This window comes from Ochotona curzoniae, unplaced genomic scaffold (assembly GCF_017591425.1).
Source record: "Ochotona curzoniae isolate NIBS_2020 unplaced genomic scaffold, NIBS_Ocur_1.0 contig_2927, whole genome shotgun sequence".
NCBI lineage: Eukaryota > Metazoa > Chordata > Mammalia > Lagomorpha > Ochotonidae > Ochotona > Ochotona curzoniae.
In genome coordinates, this window is record NW_024465654.1 from 6,821,689 (window position 1) to 6,843,050 (window position 21,362).

Sequence of the window (21,362 nt, forward strand, 5' to 3'; positions counted from 1 at the left end):
TGCTTAAGGCCTCTATTCCATAATGTACCTCTATTCCATAAGGTACTGAGGGGCGCACAGTAGGAATGCAGCCAGTGTTTTTCGGACAGACGAACAGCAAGGGTCTCCGGTGCGCAGTGTCAGAGAGCGGTGAGGCTTACAGTTAGCGCAGCCCGTGGCAGTTTCATCATCGCTGCATTCTTAGTTATAAACGACCTTACTAGGTTTCAGGACAATTAAAATCTTCTGGACATAAAAGCAGGTTACTTAATAAATGAACAGATAAATAGGATTTCTAACTTTTAACCAAGTATTCAATTATGCAAAATTATCCAACTATTTTTTAAAGTTAGAGGAATAAAAAACAATTATACACAACTTAAACAGGAAAATTTTTATTGTGATATAAAAAGCACTTATAAAACATCCACAGAAGGCATTTAACTCTCCACTGCTATAAACTTAGTACTGGGAATGTTATTCTCCGTCTAGTGCCACCGAAAACAGACTGTAAACAATGAGTTATACTCACTGCTTTTAGCAATCATTGGTGTCATAATACTTAAGATTATATAATCACATCTATATTCTGGAATGTCCATTACTTTGACGTAGTGTAGTGGGAATCTAAAGTACAATTGCACATGGATGGTCCAGAAAACATTCATGGGTTTAGTCGGTCAGCCAGCCACAGGCTTCCGGCCTCAGTTGCTGGACTGACGACACAGCTTCTCCTTTCCTAACATGACTGTGTGTGAGTGCCAGTGTGGGCACCCACGGAGCAACTTAAAGGCTACCTGCAGCAAACAAGTGCAATGCTAGAGTCAATTACTAGTCTGATTATCTGTAAACAAAAACCCCACACACTCTTAATGCTAATAAAATAATCTATCAACCCATAATTATTCTAATATGCTTCATCGCACACTGAATTTCTGAAAGGTGCATATATTACCTTAGACAGTAAGGTTTAGAAATGAGTGCATCATATTTCGCAGTATGAAATGTGCATTTCTGATACTTGTTTTTGCAGCATCAAGTTTAGATCAAAATCAAGTCCAAGCCCTGGCTGCCCACAGGTGACTCAAGCCGCCTCACCGCCCTGGCTCTGCAGCAGTTACACAGGCTCCCAGCAAGTGCTCACGCCCCCTGGACTTCAAGTATCAAAGATGAGGCTCACAATCTTTCTAGTTTATAACCAAAAATGCAAAGCTTTAGCAAACACTTGAGTGTATTCTGAGATAGTGTATTCACTGAGAGCATTCCTAAGACTGGTGTGGATCTGTGAGGCTAATGAGCAGTAGGACTTTAGAACAATTTTAAATCTGAGTATTTCCTCGAAAGAACACGTCTTTAAATAAAGAGGGAATTCAAGACATTTTTTTTACAAAAACAGATTTTCCATATGGAAACCCAACAATCTTAATATTTTAACATTTTCATTATTTTTTTAAATTTAGTTTGCTTTCTTGTAGAAAGCTATTTAAATTTCAACCTGAACATACATATCTGGCCTCACAGCACTCAATGAAATGACTTTGGAAATGAAAATTTTTGAAGCACCAGAATTTCCTAAGATCTTCAGAAATCCTGCAGAAAAGAGTACAGCCTGGTACCCTTAAGTTTGAGTGAGCCGATCTGAAGGTTCATGCCATTAAAAAAAAAAGTGAGGAAGAAGGGACTCCGTCCCCACAGCCTCGGGCACGACACCAGCCTGACCACACGGCCTGGAGCCCAGGCTGTGAAGCCATCCAGCCAGGGAGTGTGCGCTAGGCAGCTCGCTCTTGCTTCAGTGATGCATGAAAGGCTGGTAAGAACTATGCCTTATGTTAACACATTAGACTTCTCTGGAGCTGGCCCAATTCCATAAACTAAGAATTATGTGAAACTGTGGAATCAACACTCATTGAAAACAATGTGACAAAATCAAACATTACCATGTTGAACCCTTTTCTAATCTGAACTCAAAAATAGAAATCATGAGTCTTCTATAACATTGATTTTAAAAACACACCAAAGTGAAAAGTGCCATTTTTCAAAAAGTATAATTTCCCCCTACTATATAGCAACATGGAATGATTTCAGTTCTCCTGTACTAAATGCTGGACTTTCAAAAAACTAGTATTGCAATGTTTAATGCAACAATTTTTAATCAGCGGTGGCTTCCGTTTCAGCTGGACCCCGAATCAGTCTTCGGATGCCTCTTTTTCCTGCAGGACCTTTTGGCTTTGGAAAACTCTGCTTGTGCGCGTGCTGCTTGGGGTGCACTTCTTCATACAGGAAGTCCGCAGTCAGCTCGTCCCCATTGTCTATTTCCATCTGGAAGAATGAGATGGGTGGTGTAAGATCATATCAAAGATCCCCACCCCACACCCGACAGCAGCAATGAACCAGTTCTCAGGCAAGCACAGGCCCCCATTCTGGAAGCTGAGCTCTGTGCCCACAGGCACCGCATCTTTCCTGGCAGGCAAGGGAGAAGGCCAAGTGCTTTCAAACTGGCCCAACTATTACCACTTGAGTTTTCCTGTTTCAGTGTAAGCCACGTGCACACAGAGAAGCTATTGTTGCATTCTCCTGTTGCTTTTGCTTTGGTGCACCACATGTAAAGATTTCAGAAGCTTCACTTAGGCCCTCCACCACACAGCGCAGGATCCCGGGCACCTCCAGCCCAAGTCAGATGACTCACATTTTAAAGGGTTAAAAATAACTGGCCTCCTTCCCACAGGAGGTGCTACATGCAGGCTGAAGTGATTCTTAAGATCTTAAGAGGTGGACAGGATTCATGCCCTAAAAAGATGGTTTATTCTTGGTCTGGACATCATTTTAGGTCAATTTGCATATAAGAAAGTGAATTTAAGAAAATGGTTGGTTAATTCCCTCCTTCCATTTTGACTGCAAAGACTCCTGACTGTCCCATGATGGACAGTTACGAATGGAGCAGTGCTTCTGTGTCACCAAGAGGTCCAGCAACAATCACACGGACACAGCCACAGAGGCACTGGATGAGCGGGCTCTGCACTCCCCAACCCAGCAGCCACACACAGCACGTGTTCAGGGTGCATCCCAAATGTTGACAACAGGACCAAGAAGCAGAATCCCACAGTTTACTTAAGTTTACTTTTCAATGTAAGCAGTCACACGTGGTTTGTGGCTACCACATTAGAGCACATGTCTACAATGACGGCAGTCCTCACAGAGCAGCCTCAGCCTGGTGAGGAGTTCTCAAGAGCTTACTGTCATTTTTATAAGTCACAATTGTATATCACCTACTATATGCAAGAAAAGTTTAGCAAAAACTGAATTACCTTTCTTATTACATCCATTTGCAGTTGTCTTTCTACAATTTCCAGCAGGGGGCTCTTGCAGCTGGAATACAGCATCCGTTCTCTTATACTGCATGTGTATCCAGGCATTGAGTAAATAAAAACTGCAAATTAAAATAACAACATACAATTAGCAGCATATCAACTAAACCAGGTACACAGATCCCATGAAAGTACAATTAACTGTCCTGGGCAAGAAGTAAGAAGATACCGTAGAAATATCAACAGGCAAACTGGAGGCAACCTGCTCCACAAGGATCTTACCGATGGACTCGAGATAGTCTCCTTCGTGAGAATGTTTATACAGGAAGAAATGGTAGCGCGCTGAGTCCTTGGGAATCCTCTTTGGCAAATCTTTTAGTTCTGTATTTGTTGTGTTGGCCAAAACTATAATTTCATTTTTTATATCTATTTCCTGACAACAAGAAACAAAATACATTAAGACACAGGCACAAATTAAGTTAAAATTCCATAATTGAAAAACTAGGAGACAAGAGGACTAGTTTGGGATCGACTTTCTTATCATGAACATTTCTTGCTTTTGTAATTAGATCAGGAAACAAATCATACTTTTTAATCCGATTATGCCCTAAATGACCCTAAATGACCAGATCAGCCACACTGCAACAACCGTGCCCACCCCTTACTGACGGCCACACTGCAACAACCGTGCCCACCCCTTACCAACTGCACATAGTTGAGCTGCCTGGTGTTCAGCTTCTCCAAAGCCTGATAGGCTTCTCGAGAAATAGGAAACGCTACTCCCTGCAGTGTCTGATGCTTGGTGTCCACGCCCACGTCAGTCTGCACCTACGTATAACAGATTTAATTCACTCGCAAAGTTTTGGCATTTGGGGGCATGAAATGGCAAAAACATAAGAATCAGACTCTGTAAGAGACAGCACCAACCTCTCGCCCAGCCTACTGTTAAACACTTACCAGCACTCCCATCTGCCACAGCCCTGCCCACAGTGTGCCCGCAGTGTGCCAGCACTCAGTGTGCGTGGCAGCATCGTTAGGGAAATGCGGGAGTGAAATGTCTGCATCAGTGCGCAGGGTGAGGCTGACTCTGCTTCTGTTTGTCCAGGGTCTGATCTGGCACATCTCAATGAGCTGCATAACCTCTGTCAACTGTCTTCAGGTTATTTTTAGAACTTTACTAATGATAACATACAACATATACACAACTTTACTTTGTTCCGTGGCACATAAAAGGCAGCACAAACATGCACTGAACTGCAAGGTGTACAGTGTACGCAGACGCAGCACCATGTGGCCGGGCAGACACCACAGACGCAGCACCGCGTGGCCAGCGTGGCCGGGCAGACACCGCAGACGCAGCACCGCGTGGCCAGCGTGGCCGGGCAGACACCGCAGACGCAGCACCGCGTGGCCAGCGTGGCCGGGCAGACACCGCAGACGCAGCACAGCATGGCCGGGCAGACACTGCAGACGCAGCGCAGCGTGGCCAGACAGACACCACAGACGCACGCAGCACAGCGTGGCCAGGCAGACACCACAGAGGCAGCACAGCGTGGCCAGGCAGACACCACAGATGCACGCAGCACAGCGTGGTCGGGCAGACACCACAGACGCACGCAGCACAGTGTGGTCGGGCAGACACCACAGACGCTGCAGACGCAGCACAGCGTGGCCGGGCAGACACCACAGACGCACGCAGCACAGTGTGGCCAGGCAGACACCACAGAGGCAGCACAGCGTGGCCAAGCAGACACCACAGACGCACGCAGCACCGCGTGGCCGGGCAGACGCTGCAGAAGGTCCAGACCTGAGCTTTCTTTACTACGAGTGCAGCGCTGCAGGTTTTACAAAGCGGAGACTTCAAGAAAGCTTTAAAGTTTCACACTTGATAAATTATAGCTAGTGCAGGGTGTCACTGCAGTGTTGTGACTGAAAGTCAAATCGAAATCTTATTAAAAAAAAAATGAATGGAGATTCTACAGCATAAATGGTACTGGATAATGGGAACACCATAGAATATATGCAAATGCGTACTCCAATACAGTCCTCTGGGTTCTGATTTCAAGGAATAGAACAAACTATCAAACTTGTTAAAACAAAGAATCCTATCCAAAGCTCCCCTCAACTGACTAGACTTCAAGCGCACAGTAACAGATCAGCGTAGTATTAGATGGCACTGAACAGCTTCCCTGACCGACTGCTGTTGTCTGGTTAAAGCTGCTTTAGCCATTTGTTCTTTTCTATTTCGTCTCACTAGAAATATAGTAGTTATTCTAACATACAATTAGAATGGCTACCAAAATGATAAAAATATGCTAATCTTAATATGGCTATAAGTTATTAATTCTAACATGCTGGACTCAAATAACAATCTCACATACATGCCTATGAGTGTTCAAGTTTCCTTGAACACTCTCTATTGTCTGTATTTTACTGCATCGAGGCCACCACTGCTCTCTGAAACAGCAATACAACCTGCTCCAGTAACCGTACAAGCCATACTCCTTGCACTAAACACGTAACACACAATTTTCCCATTTATAAACTATTCAAAATACAAATTTAACCACTATACATCCAACAGGAAGATTTAAGATTCACTAGTCTGACAGACATTACTGGAACTTATGAAACCTACATGTAGTTTAATCTTAGTTTTTAACTTTTGTCTGAAAAACATATTAAACAGTCATGTTTCTTAACTGCGTTAACCTAAACAATAGCTTTGTGTCTGTAGTTAATACCATACCTAACAAAAATACAGCATTTTCAGTTAAATGATCTAATTTACCTCATGGATTTTGATCTGCCGTAATTCTTCCTCAGCTGCAGTCAGGGGGGCAGGAGACGACTGGGATATCAAGTATTTCTTATATCCATGTAAGGACACATCTTCCTGTAAGTATAAAAATGATCAGTTACTCTCTGAAAAGAGAAGTCATTTTACCATTTCTTCTTAGCCTTCCTTAATACTCTACTTTAAAAGTTTCCAGACTTTCTAAGGGAAGACACCTGCTCTTCATCTCTAAGTCTTTGTCCAGAGTCCGGTGCTGAGGCCAGCCAGACTCGAACCCGGTCATGCTCAAGGCAACCTGAGGGGGAGCTGCCCAGCCATTACCAGTAGCTCACATTCACTTTCTGAGTTCTATATTATAAGGACTCACATATTTTTCTATCATCATTCAGAAAAGTTGCCATGTTCTTATATTAAAAGTATCCTAAAGTTACCTCATCAACACTGAACACACTCCCATTTTGTATTACATACTCCACCCACTCGAATACATTACCTTCTCAATCAGAAAAGCTCTTCACACACACAAAACTTAGTATTTCAACTTTCTTAATTTCTATGTGTATACATAAATATATGTGCTTAACATTTAAATATTTCAGAAGAATAAGTATGTTTCAATACCCCTTATTCTCATTGTGAATAAGAAGTTTTATAACAAGTGTTTTGAATTCTGTATTCGCCCATTTTCTCCATGTCTTCTAAGTTAACTCTGAGGTTGGCATAGGGTTTTGATCCTTTGCAGAGGAGTCTTCAGTAATATTCATTGTGCCTTTGTCTCTTCTTTTGCTCTTGGTCATTGTACTTCTGGTTATCAGATTCTTCTCCTCGGGGCAGGTTTCTAAGCTGTGTCACACACAGGTCTACAGTTCAATTTTACTTATTGCTGTTGGTACACGGCTCTTCATTTACAGCCAATTGTGCCACTCCTTCCAGTGAGTTCCAGCTCTGGATTCTTATGTTAGATTTCTGCCATGGTCTCCGTAGCCCCAGTTCCTGGCTGTCTAGTCTCCACCTCCTGTGATCCCATGCTGAGGCTGCACCGTTATCTGTACAACATTTCTCCCACTTCTGGTTTGAAAAGTTCTCAAGGTTAAGGAAAAATCAGGTGTTGTCCTAAATAGCTAGGTGGTGCTGACCTTGCCGGAACCTGTTGGCCGTTAGGTCTGAGAGCCACACAGGCCTATTTTGACCTGTATGATGCCAGCGTTGGTATTATTTTTCCCATGGGACCAGTGCAATGCTCTGAGCTCAGTGAGTTCACTCCCAGCTCAGTGTATGCGCAGCTCAGTTGTCCCTGCAGTCTTAAATTCTTTGCCACACTGTAAGAAATGGTGCCTGATGTGCCACTACTAGAGTTCTTGATCTGTTAGCCATCAGGTCTGAGGGCTACCTGGACCTGTCTTGGAACCTGTAGCATGCCATGTTGTTGCAATTCACTGAATCAGAAATAAGTTCACTCCCAGCTCAGTGCATGCGCAGTCCTGCTCCATAGCCTTTGCCTACTTAAAGAAATGGTGCTTAATTCAGCTCTAGGAGGCAAACTGGGCTGTGAAATCCATCTTGTTCCCGCACTGTCCATCTGGGGCCTGCCTCTGTCTCTGCACCTGTTCAAATCAAACAGACCAGAAAACGGGCAGTTCTTTGGGTTCATTTCTTGAGCTCCAGGTGAACGTCCCTTCCCTTGTTGCTGGTGGAGTTCCGACTGCTGATTGCTGAATGCTGCTGGGGTATCAGTCACTGCAACTCCACACCATTGTGTCTGCTGCTTTCCTGTGTCTGTCAGTCTCCAGGTGCCCCTCTGCTGTTGTTCTGTCCTCTCCTATTTCCTGGAATGTGCCCTCTCTGCTTCACACTGGCTAATATTTCTCCATATTTCTCGTGTCCTCACCCTATTCCGTCATCTTGATTCTTCTGATATTCACTAATACCCTTATTCTCAATGTCAAAGGTACAAATGAATGAATTCAAATTTACAATCATCAGCGTTAACTTACTGACATATAACACAACATTTTCTCTTAGATTCAAGCAAGCATCCATCTTTTATCAATTCATATCACTTCCATATCAATTACCCATTCCCTACGAGTTAATCACTCTAGTTCATTAATCCTGCCGGCTATAGCAGACAGTTTATAGCCACATGTAAACCGAACTTTGTACCTTCACTGTCCCAAACACTTCATCTTTGATGTGGCCACCTCCAAATTCCTTTTTCAGAGTTGCTCTTGTTGCTGCATACAACATTTTTTGACGAACCTGTTCAGGTGGAAGTTACAGAAGATAAAAGCAGGAAGAGAGATAATTACAATGCAAAGCACATTAAATCAATTGTGCTGACGCTGAAGCCCATGGCTGTGCAAACAGCCATGAAAACAGGAACCTTTGCACTGTCCATGGCTATTAAAGCAGGGATCAATCTATGTCACTTTTTTAATGGAAAAAATACAAACTTTTAAAATTCCTCATTTTTAGAAGCATAAAATGGGCTCAAAAAAAGCATTTTACTTAAAACAATGTCTTAAAATAGGAGAAAACACTTAAATGAAGTAACCTTGCTGGTAACATTTTACTCAAAGCTGGATCAGATATTGCTAATTAGGTTACTAGACATGAAATACCCCTGGCTTACTAGTATACCATTCCGTGAGGGAAGTGTAACAGCCACGCACACACCAGCCTGGAGGACACATGCCAACAACTACCCAATCACAGACATAATCCAATCCGGTATTTCAGATGGGGTGTGTGGGTATAATCTTTGAAGGGCGGCATTTAGATCATCTCTAAGGGCACGACCACGCACCGTTAAAGCACTGCTCCCTCTGTGTGTTCCTCACACAGTACAGCTGCCACAGAGGAACATCTCTGTGTGCGGGGTCACATCTTCCCCTGGCCCGCAGTCCACTGATTAGCCACAGCCCTCACTGAGTGTTCTAACAAAGTTTACTACAACGCTCCATCAGTCCTCAGAATTCATTCTGTCTCAGGACAGAGCGGTTCCTGCTTCAGAGGCCTCTCGTTGATCAATATGCCACAGATAGTAACATGAAAAGTTTTAGGGAAACGATAGTTCTCTTGAGTTCAAGGGCAAGGCGAGGTCAGTGCATGATGGCGACTTCACATAAGGAACACAGCATTTCCCTACGAGCATCTCTCTGGCCTGCCACTACTCAGCAAGACGTCCTTCCAGCACCGAACAGTCACACCAACCTGCAATTACTTACATGCGAATGATCTGGAGACCACGCGATGAATACCCACTCATATCCCTGGGCATTCTGGGAGTCTAACCTGAAGAGAATGTAGCACGGCTGCTTGTCCTCCAACAGGGGCAGGACAAACGGGTCATAGTCCTCATCCCAGGAGTCTGAAGGCTGGCGAGACGAGCCGATCACAAGCTGCTCTGTGGAAAACAATTGTTCAAGATATGCAAACACTTGAAGCTTGAAGTGGAGTGTGACAAGCACTGAGAATTAATTAGTATACTTATTTCCTAACTCCTGCTACATCAAAACTGGAAAGCAAAGTGGTAATAAAATAGTTACAATATAAAGTATTATTAAAACAGACATAAAAATTCTAACAATGGGAAGATTAAGGTGTTTAATATACAGCCCAAGAAAGGGAGACATAAAAACAACCTAGTAGTTGAGCTGAATGGTTACATTTCTATTTTCCAAAATGTCTGCACTATGAATAAGCAACCAACTACACTTAATTTCAGTGCTAGTCAGATCTGATATCAACACAGAACAAATAGGAAGACGGTTTGCTCCGGCTTGATCTTATGCCAGGAAGCGTGTGCCCTCGCTGTGGGCTGCACAAATGGGGGTCCGTGCGAGGCTGTGCTCTGCAGCCCACGCCGCAAGCACGGGCACTGCCTGAGCACTCACCGGGAACCCTGTGGACACACAGCATGCGCTGAACAACTAGGCAGCGCTCCAGTAAAGCCAATTACAGGCTAAGAGGAACAGAAGGCTCAGTCAGAGGCTCAAAGCGCTGGCGACAGCTATGCGGGGAGTCAGGCAGAAAGGGGACTGCACAAACAGAACGCCTGTCATCTCAGAGCAAACGGAGCGGCATGTGGGACTGAATCAGAAACACAAGATGTTATCAAAGGTAGATGTGAGCATTTGTCCATTATTTTCTTCTTTGGAACCTGCTGATTTTAGTAATTTTCCTCGAAACAAAAAGTAAAACCAGAAAATAATTCTTCAGTGCAAGCTGTGTTTTCCTACTTCACAGAGCACCAGGGAAACCCCCATTTTTCTGCTGGTGTTACTCAGTCACTTGAGAACTGACGCTGGGTTTTTGTTCTACCTTAATGTTTCTAAACCATGCTGCTGCTAAGTGAACACTGCACAGGACAACTGCCTATTTCACAAATTATTCTTGCATTGGGAAAAAAAAAAGGAAAACAGATTTACTTCCGGCTTTAGAAAGAAGTTACATGCCCCCCAAAATATTTCACAGTATTTAAGAAGTTGGAGCGATGGAGCACTTATGGAGCACTTAAGCACTGAGATTTGTGATCAAGTAGCAACAATGTGATCGCTCCACTGCAGGCCTACCTGAGGAAGCCGGCCTTCCAGTGAACCTGTCTCCTGCGACAGCACTGTTTTCAGAGAATCAAGTCACATCCATGCTGTGCCACCCTCCTCATTTCTGGGGCACGGGCTACAGCTGGGATGGGAGGGGTGAGGGGTTCTGTGTTTCTAACAAACATCTGTTCAAAACTTTTTTTTTTAACTGAAAAAGAATTCACAAATGACTTAGTTTTCTGATGTGTGGGTTTTTTTTGTTTGTGTGTCTGATAATCACCTGTCTACTTTTTCTGAGTGGAAAGCAGGGCGCATGGATATCAGACTGTGGTGTTGAAACTGAGTTACAAAGAGGGAGACACCACACCAAAAACGCCTTTGTGTTCTTGTTAGTCAGCCACTGATGGATTCAGGTTGCGGCTCACAGGCCGACCCCGCCTCACTCCAATATGGGACACCCGCCGAGCCAGCGGCTCAACTCACCATTCTCAATAGAGATCTTCAGAAGTCTGTACTTGCCATTTCTGGCTCTGGCAAACATCTCTTTAACATCCTCACTTGCTGTGGAAAAGACAGAAACAACAAAGTAACCGTACTGTTTCATATCTGGCTACCTAAAAATGAGCACAAAGGAAAAAGTTGGGATATGTAACATCTGCTTATGAGCATCATAAAAGGAGCTCACAGTGGACCCTGGACACGGCCAAGGACTAGCAACAGCACGAAGTGCCAAAGTGGATCCACTCGCATCCGCTTTAGCTGGGAAAATCTGTAGCAGAACAACACGGGAGTGAGCAAGTCCAGTAATGGCCACATCCTAACTTGGAAAAGCAACTTGTAGGGTTGAGAACTGTCACAAACTTCAGGTTCAAGCTTTTTACAAAGACACTTCCTTCAACGGCTCCTTGTCTGTATTTTTTCATGAAAAGCAAAGCCAGTCTAACGCATGCCATCTTAAGCTCCTGGCGACAGTTTTCGCGGCCAGAGCCGCGGGCAGGTGCAGCCTCGGGGGGCACCGCGGCTCAGGTCGTCCAGTGTCCACGTCAAGGCTGAGCCGCGGGAGCCCACGCCCAGGGGTCCGCCTGGGCAGCGGCCAGCGCCACCCGCCAGCCCCGCCCGCCCCGGGCCCGTTACCTTGGATGCCCGTCTGGTGGGACATGGCGGCGGCGGCGGGATCCCGGTCCGGCGTCGAGTGCGGCCAGCGCCCCGGCCGGCGGCCCCAGGAAGCGGCGGCCGCGCGTCCGCCCCGCCTCGCGCCCGTCATCCTCCGGCGCCCGCGCGTCATCCCTCGGCGACCGGCCGCGCAGGGCCGCCTCGAGCGCCCTTGGCGCGTCATCAGCTCGCGACGCGCGGCCTCCCTGCTCTGTGAAGGAGCTGGCGACGCCGCTGGCTCCCGTCTAGCTCAAACCGAGCCCCAGTGTAATATTCTCTTCATCGGGACAGTATTCACAACTCACTTGCTTAAATTCGTCCGGTCACAGCAGATAGGGTCTAGAATTAATTTCCGAAAGGTAATTTTAGTCATTTTTACCATGCGTTGCGACCATTTCCTAAGAGAAATTCTTGGTTTTTATTAGGCCCTTGGTCTGACAGAGGTACACAATGGCAGTCCAGTAAGAGAGAGAGGTGTTTTTTGGTGGTGAGGGGTGGGGGGTGGATCAGCCAAACCGTAGAAGTTTCCGTTAACAAAAAATAAAGCCACCCTGCGAATACGGCGTCTGCAGTAGTGCTTTACGCAGCCCAGTGCCGGGCGACGCCTCAGGTTGGGCAGTCAGCGGTCTACGGCTTCTCGGGGCTGTGCAGGTGTCCAGGGGCCGAGAATGCTCCCTGGCGGGTGTCGGCGTGCCGGGCAGGCGCGACCCCCGGAGAGCCGGGGTGCAGGAGCTGGGTCCCGCAGGATACAGGGTGCACGCAGGAGCTGGGTCCCGCAGGATACAGGGTGCACGCAGGAGCTGGGTCCCGCAGTATACGGGGTGCACGCAGGAGCTGGGCCCCGCAGGATACAGGGTGCACGCAGGAGCTGGACCCCGCAGGATACAGTGTGCACGCAGGAGCTGGGCCCCCCAGGCCACGGAGTGCGCGTAGGAGCTGGGCCCCGCAGGATACGGGGTGCACGCAGAAGCTGGGGCCCCCAGGCCATGGAGTGCGCGTAGGAGCTGGGCCCCCCAGGATACGGGGTGCACTGTGGCACAGGCTGCAGCAGTGTCCAGCTATGTCTTTACATCTGAAAGAGCTGGAACCTGTGGACCGGGGAGCCATATTCCACTCCCCAAATGGCCACATTGGCCAGAGCTGAGCTCATCCAAAGCCAAGAACCCAGAGCTTCTTCTGGGTCTCCCGCTTGGGTGCAGAGTGCCAAGGATCTGGGCCAGCCACTACTGTTTTCCCAGGCCATAAACAGGAAGCTGGATGGGAAGTGGAGCAGGCAGGACGCCAATAGGTGTCAGTTTGGGGTGTTGGTGCTTGGAGGTAGAAGATTAGCCTGTTGAACCGCAATGCTGCCTACCCCCCCACCAAAAAAATCCATTTCTCCCTAAGTATTTTGAAGTACCTTTGTGTCACATAGCCTTAGATTTATGAAGTGTAAAATGAGAAAGAATTCAATCATAAAAGACCAGATAATTAAGCAACATACTTTAACTAAAATGAACTTATTATATGCAAGTAATTGTATCTCCAGCAATCCACAAATAAAACAGTGGCAACACTTCTAAAACTTCTAACAAAATGGGATTTTTTGACAGAAGATCCTTTCATTTTCACAGGACTCTGGTGCTTGAATGAGTGAGTCACTAAGGGAACAGGACAAAGAGCCTGGGGGAAAGGTCACTGCCATCACACAAGCTCTTTATTATTCTCCCTGTGGAATCTGGACTGAATCTTGATACATGATAGGTACTGTGTCATGAACGAAATGGAGCGATTTAGTTCAAAAGAATTGTTGATACGGGTGCAAATGGAAATCACAGTGCAAAACAGAACTAAACAACAGTTTGATCTGTTATTTGTGGTGGAACTTGCGGTGCAGGTTGTAGAAGTACCTGAGTTGGGATTTCTCTCTCTCCTTCCTCTCTCCTTCCCTCTCCTTCGCTTCACACATCTCATGTGTGGTAGGGTGGTCTGATGGCCAGACTTGCAAACTGTCTGACATGTTGTGCCTTCCTATGACTCTGTCTTTTCTCTGATTATTGCCAACACTTAAAAAAAAAAAAGCTCTGAAAGACGCTGCCCAAAACGGAGTCCATGTCCATGGCCTCTGAGCCTTTTGTTGTCACAACAGAGGCAACTGCAGCCTCTCCACAGCTGAAGGACTTGGACTGGAGTCTGCAGTTTTGTTGGCAGGCAGTGCCAATGAAGCTGTCACCTGTGCTTGGTAGGGCAGGGTTTGGTTTGCTGTTTTACTTTTAAAAATAAACGAGGAAATCATTAGTAAGAAGAAATTGGTGGGGTAGGGGCCAGGATTCCCAGGGAAGTCATGGGAGGGTTGTAGGTCTTACCTCCACCCCGAGCTTCTGTTTGGAACACGCTGAAAGCTGTAACCTGCTAGTGTTTGTGATCCGGCACGGGTTAACCTCTGCTTGATGTTGAAGATTTTGAATGCTGATAATGGAAACAGTAGGACAGTGAACCTCGGAAAAGGACTGTTCAAAACCCGTTAAAATACTATGCTCAGATCACATGCATTCATAAATACTTCAGTAATCATTTTTGGTGAGAAAGACAGTTAACTACACAATGGTCTTGCTATTAAAAAGAATTTTATTCAAATAAAAGGCAGACTTTCAGTTGATGGTTAACTACCCCAGTAGCTTCAGTGGCCACAGCTGAACCATTCTGAAGCCAGGAGCTTCTTCTGTGTCTCCCGAGATGTTTGCCGTCCTCTGCTGCTTTCCCAAAGCAAGGAGCTGGATGGGAAGTGGAGCAGCCAGGACGGACCTGTGCTAATACAGATGCCAGTGCTGCAGGCCAGGGATGCCACCGTGCTGCCCCGTATTCTTCCTAACAGGAGAACTCCGATTTTTCTTTGGTGTTAAAAAGCTCAGGTCAAAGACGACCTCTTCTTCCTTCCAACTAAGTGCGGACATGTGATCATGTTCCACCCAGTGGGATCCAACAGTTGGGTGAGCCTTTTCAGAAGGTCCCCCAAAATGGAGCTGGGGAACTGCTGAGAACCCTGCTTGACTCTCTTCCCACTTCCTCCAGTTTCCCCTTGGGTGGAGTCCCAGACATTGCACTGTACCTGAGGCAGCCTTGGCGACAGAAACCATGCATTAGGATGGGAGTAGACAGCAGTGGACAGTGGACGGGAAACAGCAGTGGGTAGGGGAGGTGGCAGTGGGCAGGGGAGGCACCAATGGATGGGGAAACAGCAGTGGGCAGGGAGGCTGCAGTGAGTGGGGGAGGCACCAATGGATGGGGAGATGGCAGTGGATGGGAAACAGCAGTGGGCAGGGAGGTAGCAGTGGACAGGGGAGGCACCAATGGATGGGGAGACAGCAGTGGGCAAGGGGGAGGGCGGGGAAAGGGTTGGGATATCAGTGGGCCAGAGAGACAGCATTGGAAGGAAGATGACCCTGAATGACCGTGACTCTCCAGTTCAGACTCCCACTTGTTTTATACACTTGTTTTATACCCTACACAAACAACTTGCTGCTTCCAGTTTCCATGGCTAGAAGCCTGGTGTGTTTTGTAAATAAGGAGCAATTCTGGGAAAAGACTCTTCCTTCCACAAGTGTCCAGTGTTTCCTAGAACCTCTCCAGAGAGGCTGACCCGCCTCCGTCCGAGCACTGTCACTTGTCCAAAGCAGATTAACATGTGTTTGTCAGATCTGCTTAGACTAGATCTTTGTGTGTGAAAAGCATTTTTTAACTATGGGGGAATTCACTTCTAAAGTAGCTGAAAACATGAGCTATGTGTATTTCGGGATTTCACTGTTTCCTTCAAGATTGACTTGTCTTCAGGTTAGGCTTACATAAGACTTTGGAAGGTGTTCAGCATCTTACAGTGTCTTGGGTCCGGGTTTGTGGGGCAGCCGCGCACAGCTGTGGGCAGCAGTGTCTGCCCTCTGGTGTGTGCTGTGCCCTCTCAGCCCTGGGTGCTGTCTGGTCCTGTTCCCCTGTGGCCTGAGTGTGTGCTCTTACCTCTCCCAAAGACAGAGCCCTAGCCACGTGGGCTCGGCGGGACCAGGACCAGGGACCTGGCGGCAGCTTGCTCCCACCTCACCCCAGCTTCCTTCCTTTGTTGACTGTGCGGCAGCACCTCCTGCTACAACTGCCGTGCGCCTTTCTACACTGCACTCTTGGCTTCGGACAGCTCAGCTCTGGCCATCATGGCCGTTTGGGGAGTGAACCAGTGGATGGAAGATCTTTGTATCTCCTTCTTGCTGTAAATCTGATATGCCTCTCCAATAAAAATAAACGAATCTTAAAGTAATAAAACTGCTATAAAAAGTGGATCCCTGAGGCCAGTGTTGCTGGACAGTTGGTTAAGCTGCCCCCTGAGACAACTGCATCCAATTTTTAATGCCAATTTGCATCCCAGCTTTTACATTTCTTTGCTTCTTAAATTTATTATTATTATGATTGCAGAGAGAGAAGGGGAGGGAGGGAGGGATTTCCAACTGCTGTCTCACTCTCCAGATGAGCACAGTTGTCAGGGCCAGGCTGAAACCAGGAGCCTGAAACTCTATCCAGTCTCCCATGGGATATTTGGGATCCAAGCACTTGGATCGTCTTCCACAGCTTTCCCAGGCACAATAGCCGTGACCTAGTTGTAGGTGGAGCAACTGTGACTTGAACAGCTACTCATGTGAGAGGTCTGCTATTGCAGGCAGTGCCTTAAGCCGCTGTGCTGGCACGCAGGGCCACTTGCCCCTCCCCTGCTGTCCCATGTCTGATCCAGCTTCCTCCAGATGCATCCGGGGAAGCAGTGTAAGACATCTTGTGGGGCTGTGGAACTGAAATAGGAACTGAGTAGTACTGCAGTGTGCTGAGTGACAGGTGAATTAAGAAAATAGTGTGTTAAGCAATAGACAAATAATACTAGCATGATAGTAATGAGGAGTAGTATCAAGAAATAGTTCAATAATAAATGAATGCTAGCAATAAAGAAAATAAAGCTAAGCCAATGCCAAAAATATGTAAGTGTTAAAAGATAACATTAGGTGATTATAGGGATTAAGGTCAAGGGATAGCATTAAATAAGTAATTAGTAATAAGGTAATTAAAATAAACATGTAGGTGTTAGGAGATAGCACTTGGCAGGGGTGGATAAGTAATGGTAATTAGAACATAGGATAAATGATGGTAGAATGATGCTGACTGATCAACTGTTAAGCTAACTGCTAAGTCTGGCTTCTGTAATGAGAGCTATGCTTGCTGCAAAGGGAACCAAGCTAAAGCCATGCCAGGTCTCGGACGGACTAGGCCTGAGTGTCAGTCCCTAGAACTGAGGTACCTGCTTCCCCGAAGTGGGCCTCCACACACCCTAGACAGAGCCAGTCAATGAGAGGAGACATAAAAAGGTCCCTAGTCATCAAGTGGTCATGCCGATAAAGGTTGACCCCTGAGGTGGGCACAGATAAGAGAGAGTCTGACCACCAGAGTGATCACAGGTGATAGAAACTGACCAATTACAATCTTGCCAATGCCTGTTCATAGAATCAATGGTCCATTCCTGGAATTGCAGCCAAAACCCAACATGAACTATATGAAATATATGGTCAGGGTCCTTGTCAAGACTCCACTGCAGTGGATGAGATTTGGACCCTAGCGCGCTAGCAATGAAGTTCCTTTGCTTTTGCATTATCTCTATTCAAGGTGGTGGGGTAAATTCCAGACCCAACAATCTGAGATGTTAGGGCTGCCGCTGGCCTTGTGGAAGACTGGATGATGCTCCTGGCTGCTGAGTTTGACTTGACACAGACCTATATATGTTGCAGATATTTAAAGAGGGACCCAGCAGGTGGAAGACCCCTTGCTCTCTGTTACTCTTTCAAATAACTCGATGATCTTCTTTTTAAAATCTGATGATTTTTTCTAGGAGTTGCATGGCTGATGGGACTATAGAAATTCTGGATATGGTCACAGCAGCTATTTTTGGAAGTTACAGGGAAGACGAGGAAGAGAGTCCACAGGGATGAGGACAAATGTTTGTTGAGTGCATCAGCGTCAGTGACCACGTGCTAAAATGGAAGTTAAACATATAAGATGGATGGAACAGACTGAACCCCTGCACTTGCGAAGCTTGTGGCTGATGTGCTGCTGTCCTGGACTGTCACAGGAAAGCTGTTTATTTTTGCCATCAGTCTATGAGCAAAAGCTAAAGCTGCATGTGAGAAGCTGTCCCCTGCTCGGGGGCATTTTGCTCCTCTGATAGCAGGTGCGTCAACTCAACCTTGCTCTTCCTCTTAGCCTTTGGACAGTTTTCCCTATTTGTGCTTTTGGCTGTGCTCAATACAAGCACAGATTTCAAGAGTCTAGATGGGGTCCCTAGCGTGGATGGTCTCCAGGTGCCATTGAGATGGAGCACTATGTGTTGGGTGGTATAAATGATGTGATTCGATCCTTTCATGGCTGTTAGCAAGGCTTGCCAGCCTTCTCCCTTCCTTCCCCTCCGGGAGCTCAACCTACAATGCTGTAATCAAAACTCTCCCTTAGGAGCTTGCGTACTGGAAATGAGTCACCCCTTCTCCAGGGAGGCTAGGCTCTGGATTAGCTCTTCCACAGTCACCTTCGTTTACTATGGCACAGATGGTCTGAGGCCACCCTGGGGGAAACACTGACTCATGGCTGCCGATGGCTGCTCCCACGTCCCACAGGCTGCAGGAATCCCCGTCTCTACCTGCATGACTGAAATCGATTCTTTTCCTTCTAACACTACTGTTTATTACCCTCCAAACCAATCACTCCTCTCCAAAGGCTGCACACAGCCTGCTGCTTGATTGCACCCTTGTTGGCCTACGGACCCATCATGGGTGGGACTAGCAGGCCAGGTGTGTGGAGTAGGAGGAGGGCTACAGCTTCCAAGCAACTCCTTCTCTGCACGGTCTTGTGTCTGCTGACTTACTCTCTTGGCCTTGTAAGGGTCACCCACTTTTGGTGAGATAAGCCAGTAGCAGCTGCTATGCTTTCTGAGGGGTCCCCTAGGCTTGGTGTTTCCGCGGGTGTTCATACCATCATTTCTGGAAGCCACTGGATGCTTCCACTGGGAACTGTACCACTAGCAGCTCTATTGCTGCCACTGGATAATGTCCCTCTCTGCCCGGGATGAGCCCGCTCACATGCAGCTGTGTTCTCTTCATGATTCCAGGGTCACCACTGGCCTGAGCTGAGTCACATGTGGCGTACATCCTTAGCTAGTGGACGCTTGGCTTCTGCCACTTCCAACACTAAGTGTAGAAGTTAGCATGAGCAAAGATGTTAGCCCAAGATTGCCTGTAGGCCAAGAAGCTGCATGGCTGTGGATGAGGCCATTACTAACCCTATCTCGGCACTGCCTTGGTCTACACTGTGGTGGCTGTGGGGCATAGGAGAAGGCAAGGAGAGGCTGTGGAAGGAGGGTATGGTCATGCCAGGTTTGCCCTCTGCCATCAGCATGGGGGAATGGGCCTTCCTGGGCCACTGCTCCACGTCCCAGCTCAGTTTTGCAGCCCCTGACCACTGCAGGGCCAAGCCCACTGCTGCCGGGTCACATGACCCTTCGCTCTAAAATCTGCTCAGTAAATAACCTTCACGTGGCCCTCTGCAGCATGGCGTGAAGGCTGGGTGAATCATCCTTTCATTCAAGAGGCTGCGCTCTGAGTGGGGCCAGGTTGGTAAAGGAGAATGTCTGTGGAGTTGACCCAGTGTGGGGTGGGGGAGGCAACAGCCCCTGCATTGCTGACAGCCTGTGGAGCAGACACTGATGGTACACAGGGCGCTGTTCGCTTTCTCAGGACCAGGGAGCCGCTCCAGGGCAGATCCAGGTTGCTGAGTGGGCTTGGCATTCCATCTTTGCCCAGGCCACATTCAGGGTATGTAGCCTACGATGTATCAGTGCAATTGGGTTTCATGGGAATGGATATTTGAAGCAAAGGCTGCTGAGGGAACCTCTGGCGGTGGAGTCTGTGCCTGTAGAATACCAGAAGACGGGTTGTTTGTGTTTATGTTTTCGCTGCTTGGCACTGAGGAGCTGGCGCTGTGATGTGCAGTCGGCTTCCACAGCAACCCCACGCACGGACCTCTTGGGAGTTAAATATGGCTGTGCTCAGAGTCCGCCCTGTCGCGGAGACTCCAGGGGCTGTCTACAGGGCTTGCTCTGAAAGGACCATACAAGCAGGACACAGGGCGGTCATCAGGGCTTTTCACCAGTGTATATATTGACCCTGCTTTCTCTGTTTTCAATGACAGAGTTGACCGTGCTGTTAACCTCCTGGGACTGTGCAGCGAGCAGGAAAACACCGTGTCTCAGGTGGCTCCTGCTGACTTTGAACTCTCTGGCCGGCTGGGTTTGAAGAAGAGAAGCTGAGTAAATAGGACGCACTGGGAACCCGGCAGCCACGGGGCTGACTTTGCGGTGCCTGTGTAGGAGGCCAGTGCTGGGCTCGTGTGCCTGGAGAGCTTCCTTCTGAAGGCCTCCTCATCTGGGCACCCCAAGACTTGGTGTGCAGCTGATCTCGCCGGCATGAGAGAAATGGCACTGCGGAGGTGCTGTGGCAGGGGCAGGGCCATGGGAGCACCAGGACACTGCCGCTGCGGCTTCTGCCTGGGACCTGTCTCTGCCTGCCGTGAAGACTGCTGCTGGCCAGCCGCAGACAATGGCCATCTTTGTGAGAAAGCGGCTCCTCCCCGCTGTGTCCTGGACCAGTAGGACTTGGCCCCGAGGGACACACATGGCACAGCAGGCTCCATAAGGAGGAAGAGCGGTCCTCACTGAGTGACTGTTATGAGCCGGGTGCTGACACCCTGACACGTGGTGGAGTTTTGGGTGAACAAGCCCGGGCCATCTCTTTCAGTCTCTGCTGGTCTAGACTGGCCCGGTGTCCATGCCTGCTCTCACGTCTTGCCACTTGAAAGGCAGAGAAAGCAGGATCTGGGCGTTTCAGTTGTACATCACAGGAGCAGTTTGCCAGTGGTGATAGCTGGTAAGTGATGGCAGCAGAATTCTGCTCCGAAAGTCCTTGCTCCTGGTCTCCTCCTCGAGAGCCCTACAGTCTTGTCCCAGTTTGTGGAGGAGTTAGAATGTGGCCCCTTAGAGCCACAGCTTGGTTTGGCTCCTGGCCCTTCCCCCACCTCTTAGGAAAGCTTGGGGAACCTCCTTGTTCTGTGTGGCCTCTTTCTCATAGGTGAAGGTGTGGAGGCCCCTCCCCAAGCCTGCCCTGAGCTCACAGACCTGCAGCACACACAGCTGAACGAGCTGACTCCAGAACATTCCATGCCCCTGGGATGCAGGCCCGAAAGTTTACACTGCCATGCAGCTTCATCCTGAAGTGGCACTGTGCTGGCTATCTGGGTGGCTGACAAAGCGAGGGGCCTGTGCTCCCTGGTCGGTGGTTGGGGGCACCCTGATGCTGGTACAGATCTTGCCCATGTTGCTTGCCATACAGAGGAGCTGCACACCCAGATTCCTCAGCCCCTGGGGCAGATGCAGACAGGCAAGGCGGGGAACATGTTTGTGTTCATCACAGGGGGCCGGCCTTTGGGTCCTGCTGAACTGAAGGTCATGTCAGCACATACTTGTGGCCTTCGGTTTGGGGG

At 47.8% G+C, this 21,362-nt stretch overlaps 1 protein-coding gene across 2 annotated transcripts; it reads right to left on the bottom strand.

Moving 5' to 3' along the window:
- Positions 1-358: 358 nt before the first annotated feature.
- Positions 359-11,848, bottom strand: TWF1 (twinfilin actin binding protein 1). 2 transcript variants are annotated; one of them, XM_040978918.1, is made up of 10 exons: positions 11,760-11,848; positions 11,109-11,186; positions 9,309-9,487; positions 8,245-8,340; positions 6,076-6,180; positions 5,319-5,339; positions 3,987-4,112; positions 3,567-3,717; positions 3,285-3,406; positions 359-2,298 (listed from the first exon to the last, which is right to left on the bottom strand). In XM_040978918.1, exons 1-10 carry the CDS (start codon positions 11,782-11,784, stop codon positions 2,128-2,130), a joined length of 1,074 nt encoding a protein of 357 aa, XP_040834852.1. In that variant the 5' UTR covers positions 11,785-11,848; the 3' UTR covers positions 359-2,127. The 2 variants fall into 2 exon arrangements, with proteins under 2 accessions (XP_040834852.1, XP_040834851.1); XM_040978917.1 differs by lacking the exon at positions 5,319-5,339.
- Between the last annotated feature and the right edge of the window lie 9,514 nt (positions 11,849-21,362).

Coding starts and splice junctions, on each gene's coding strand:
- TWF1 (XM_040978918.1), bottom strand. CDS start 11,784: ATGTCCCACCAGACGGGCATCCAAG. Junction 11,187..11,759: donor CCACCAGACGGGCATCCAAG/GTAACGGGCCCG, acceptor TCTTTTCCACAG/CAAGTGAGGATGTTAAAGAG. Junction 3,718..3,986: donor AGCTCAACTATGTGCAGTTG/GTAAGGGGTGGG, acceptor TCTTGTTGTCAG/GAAATAGATATAAAAAATGA.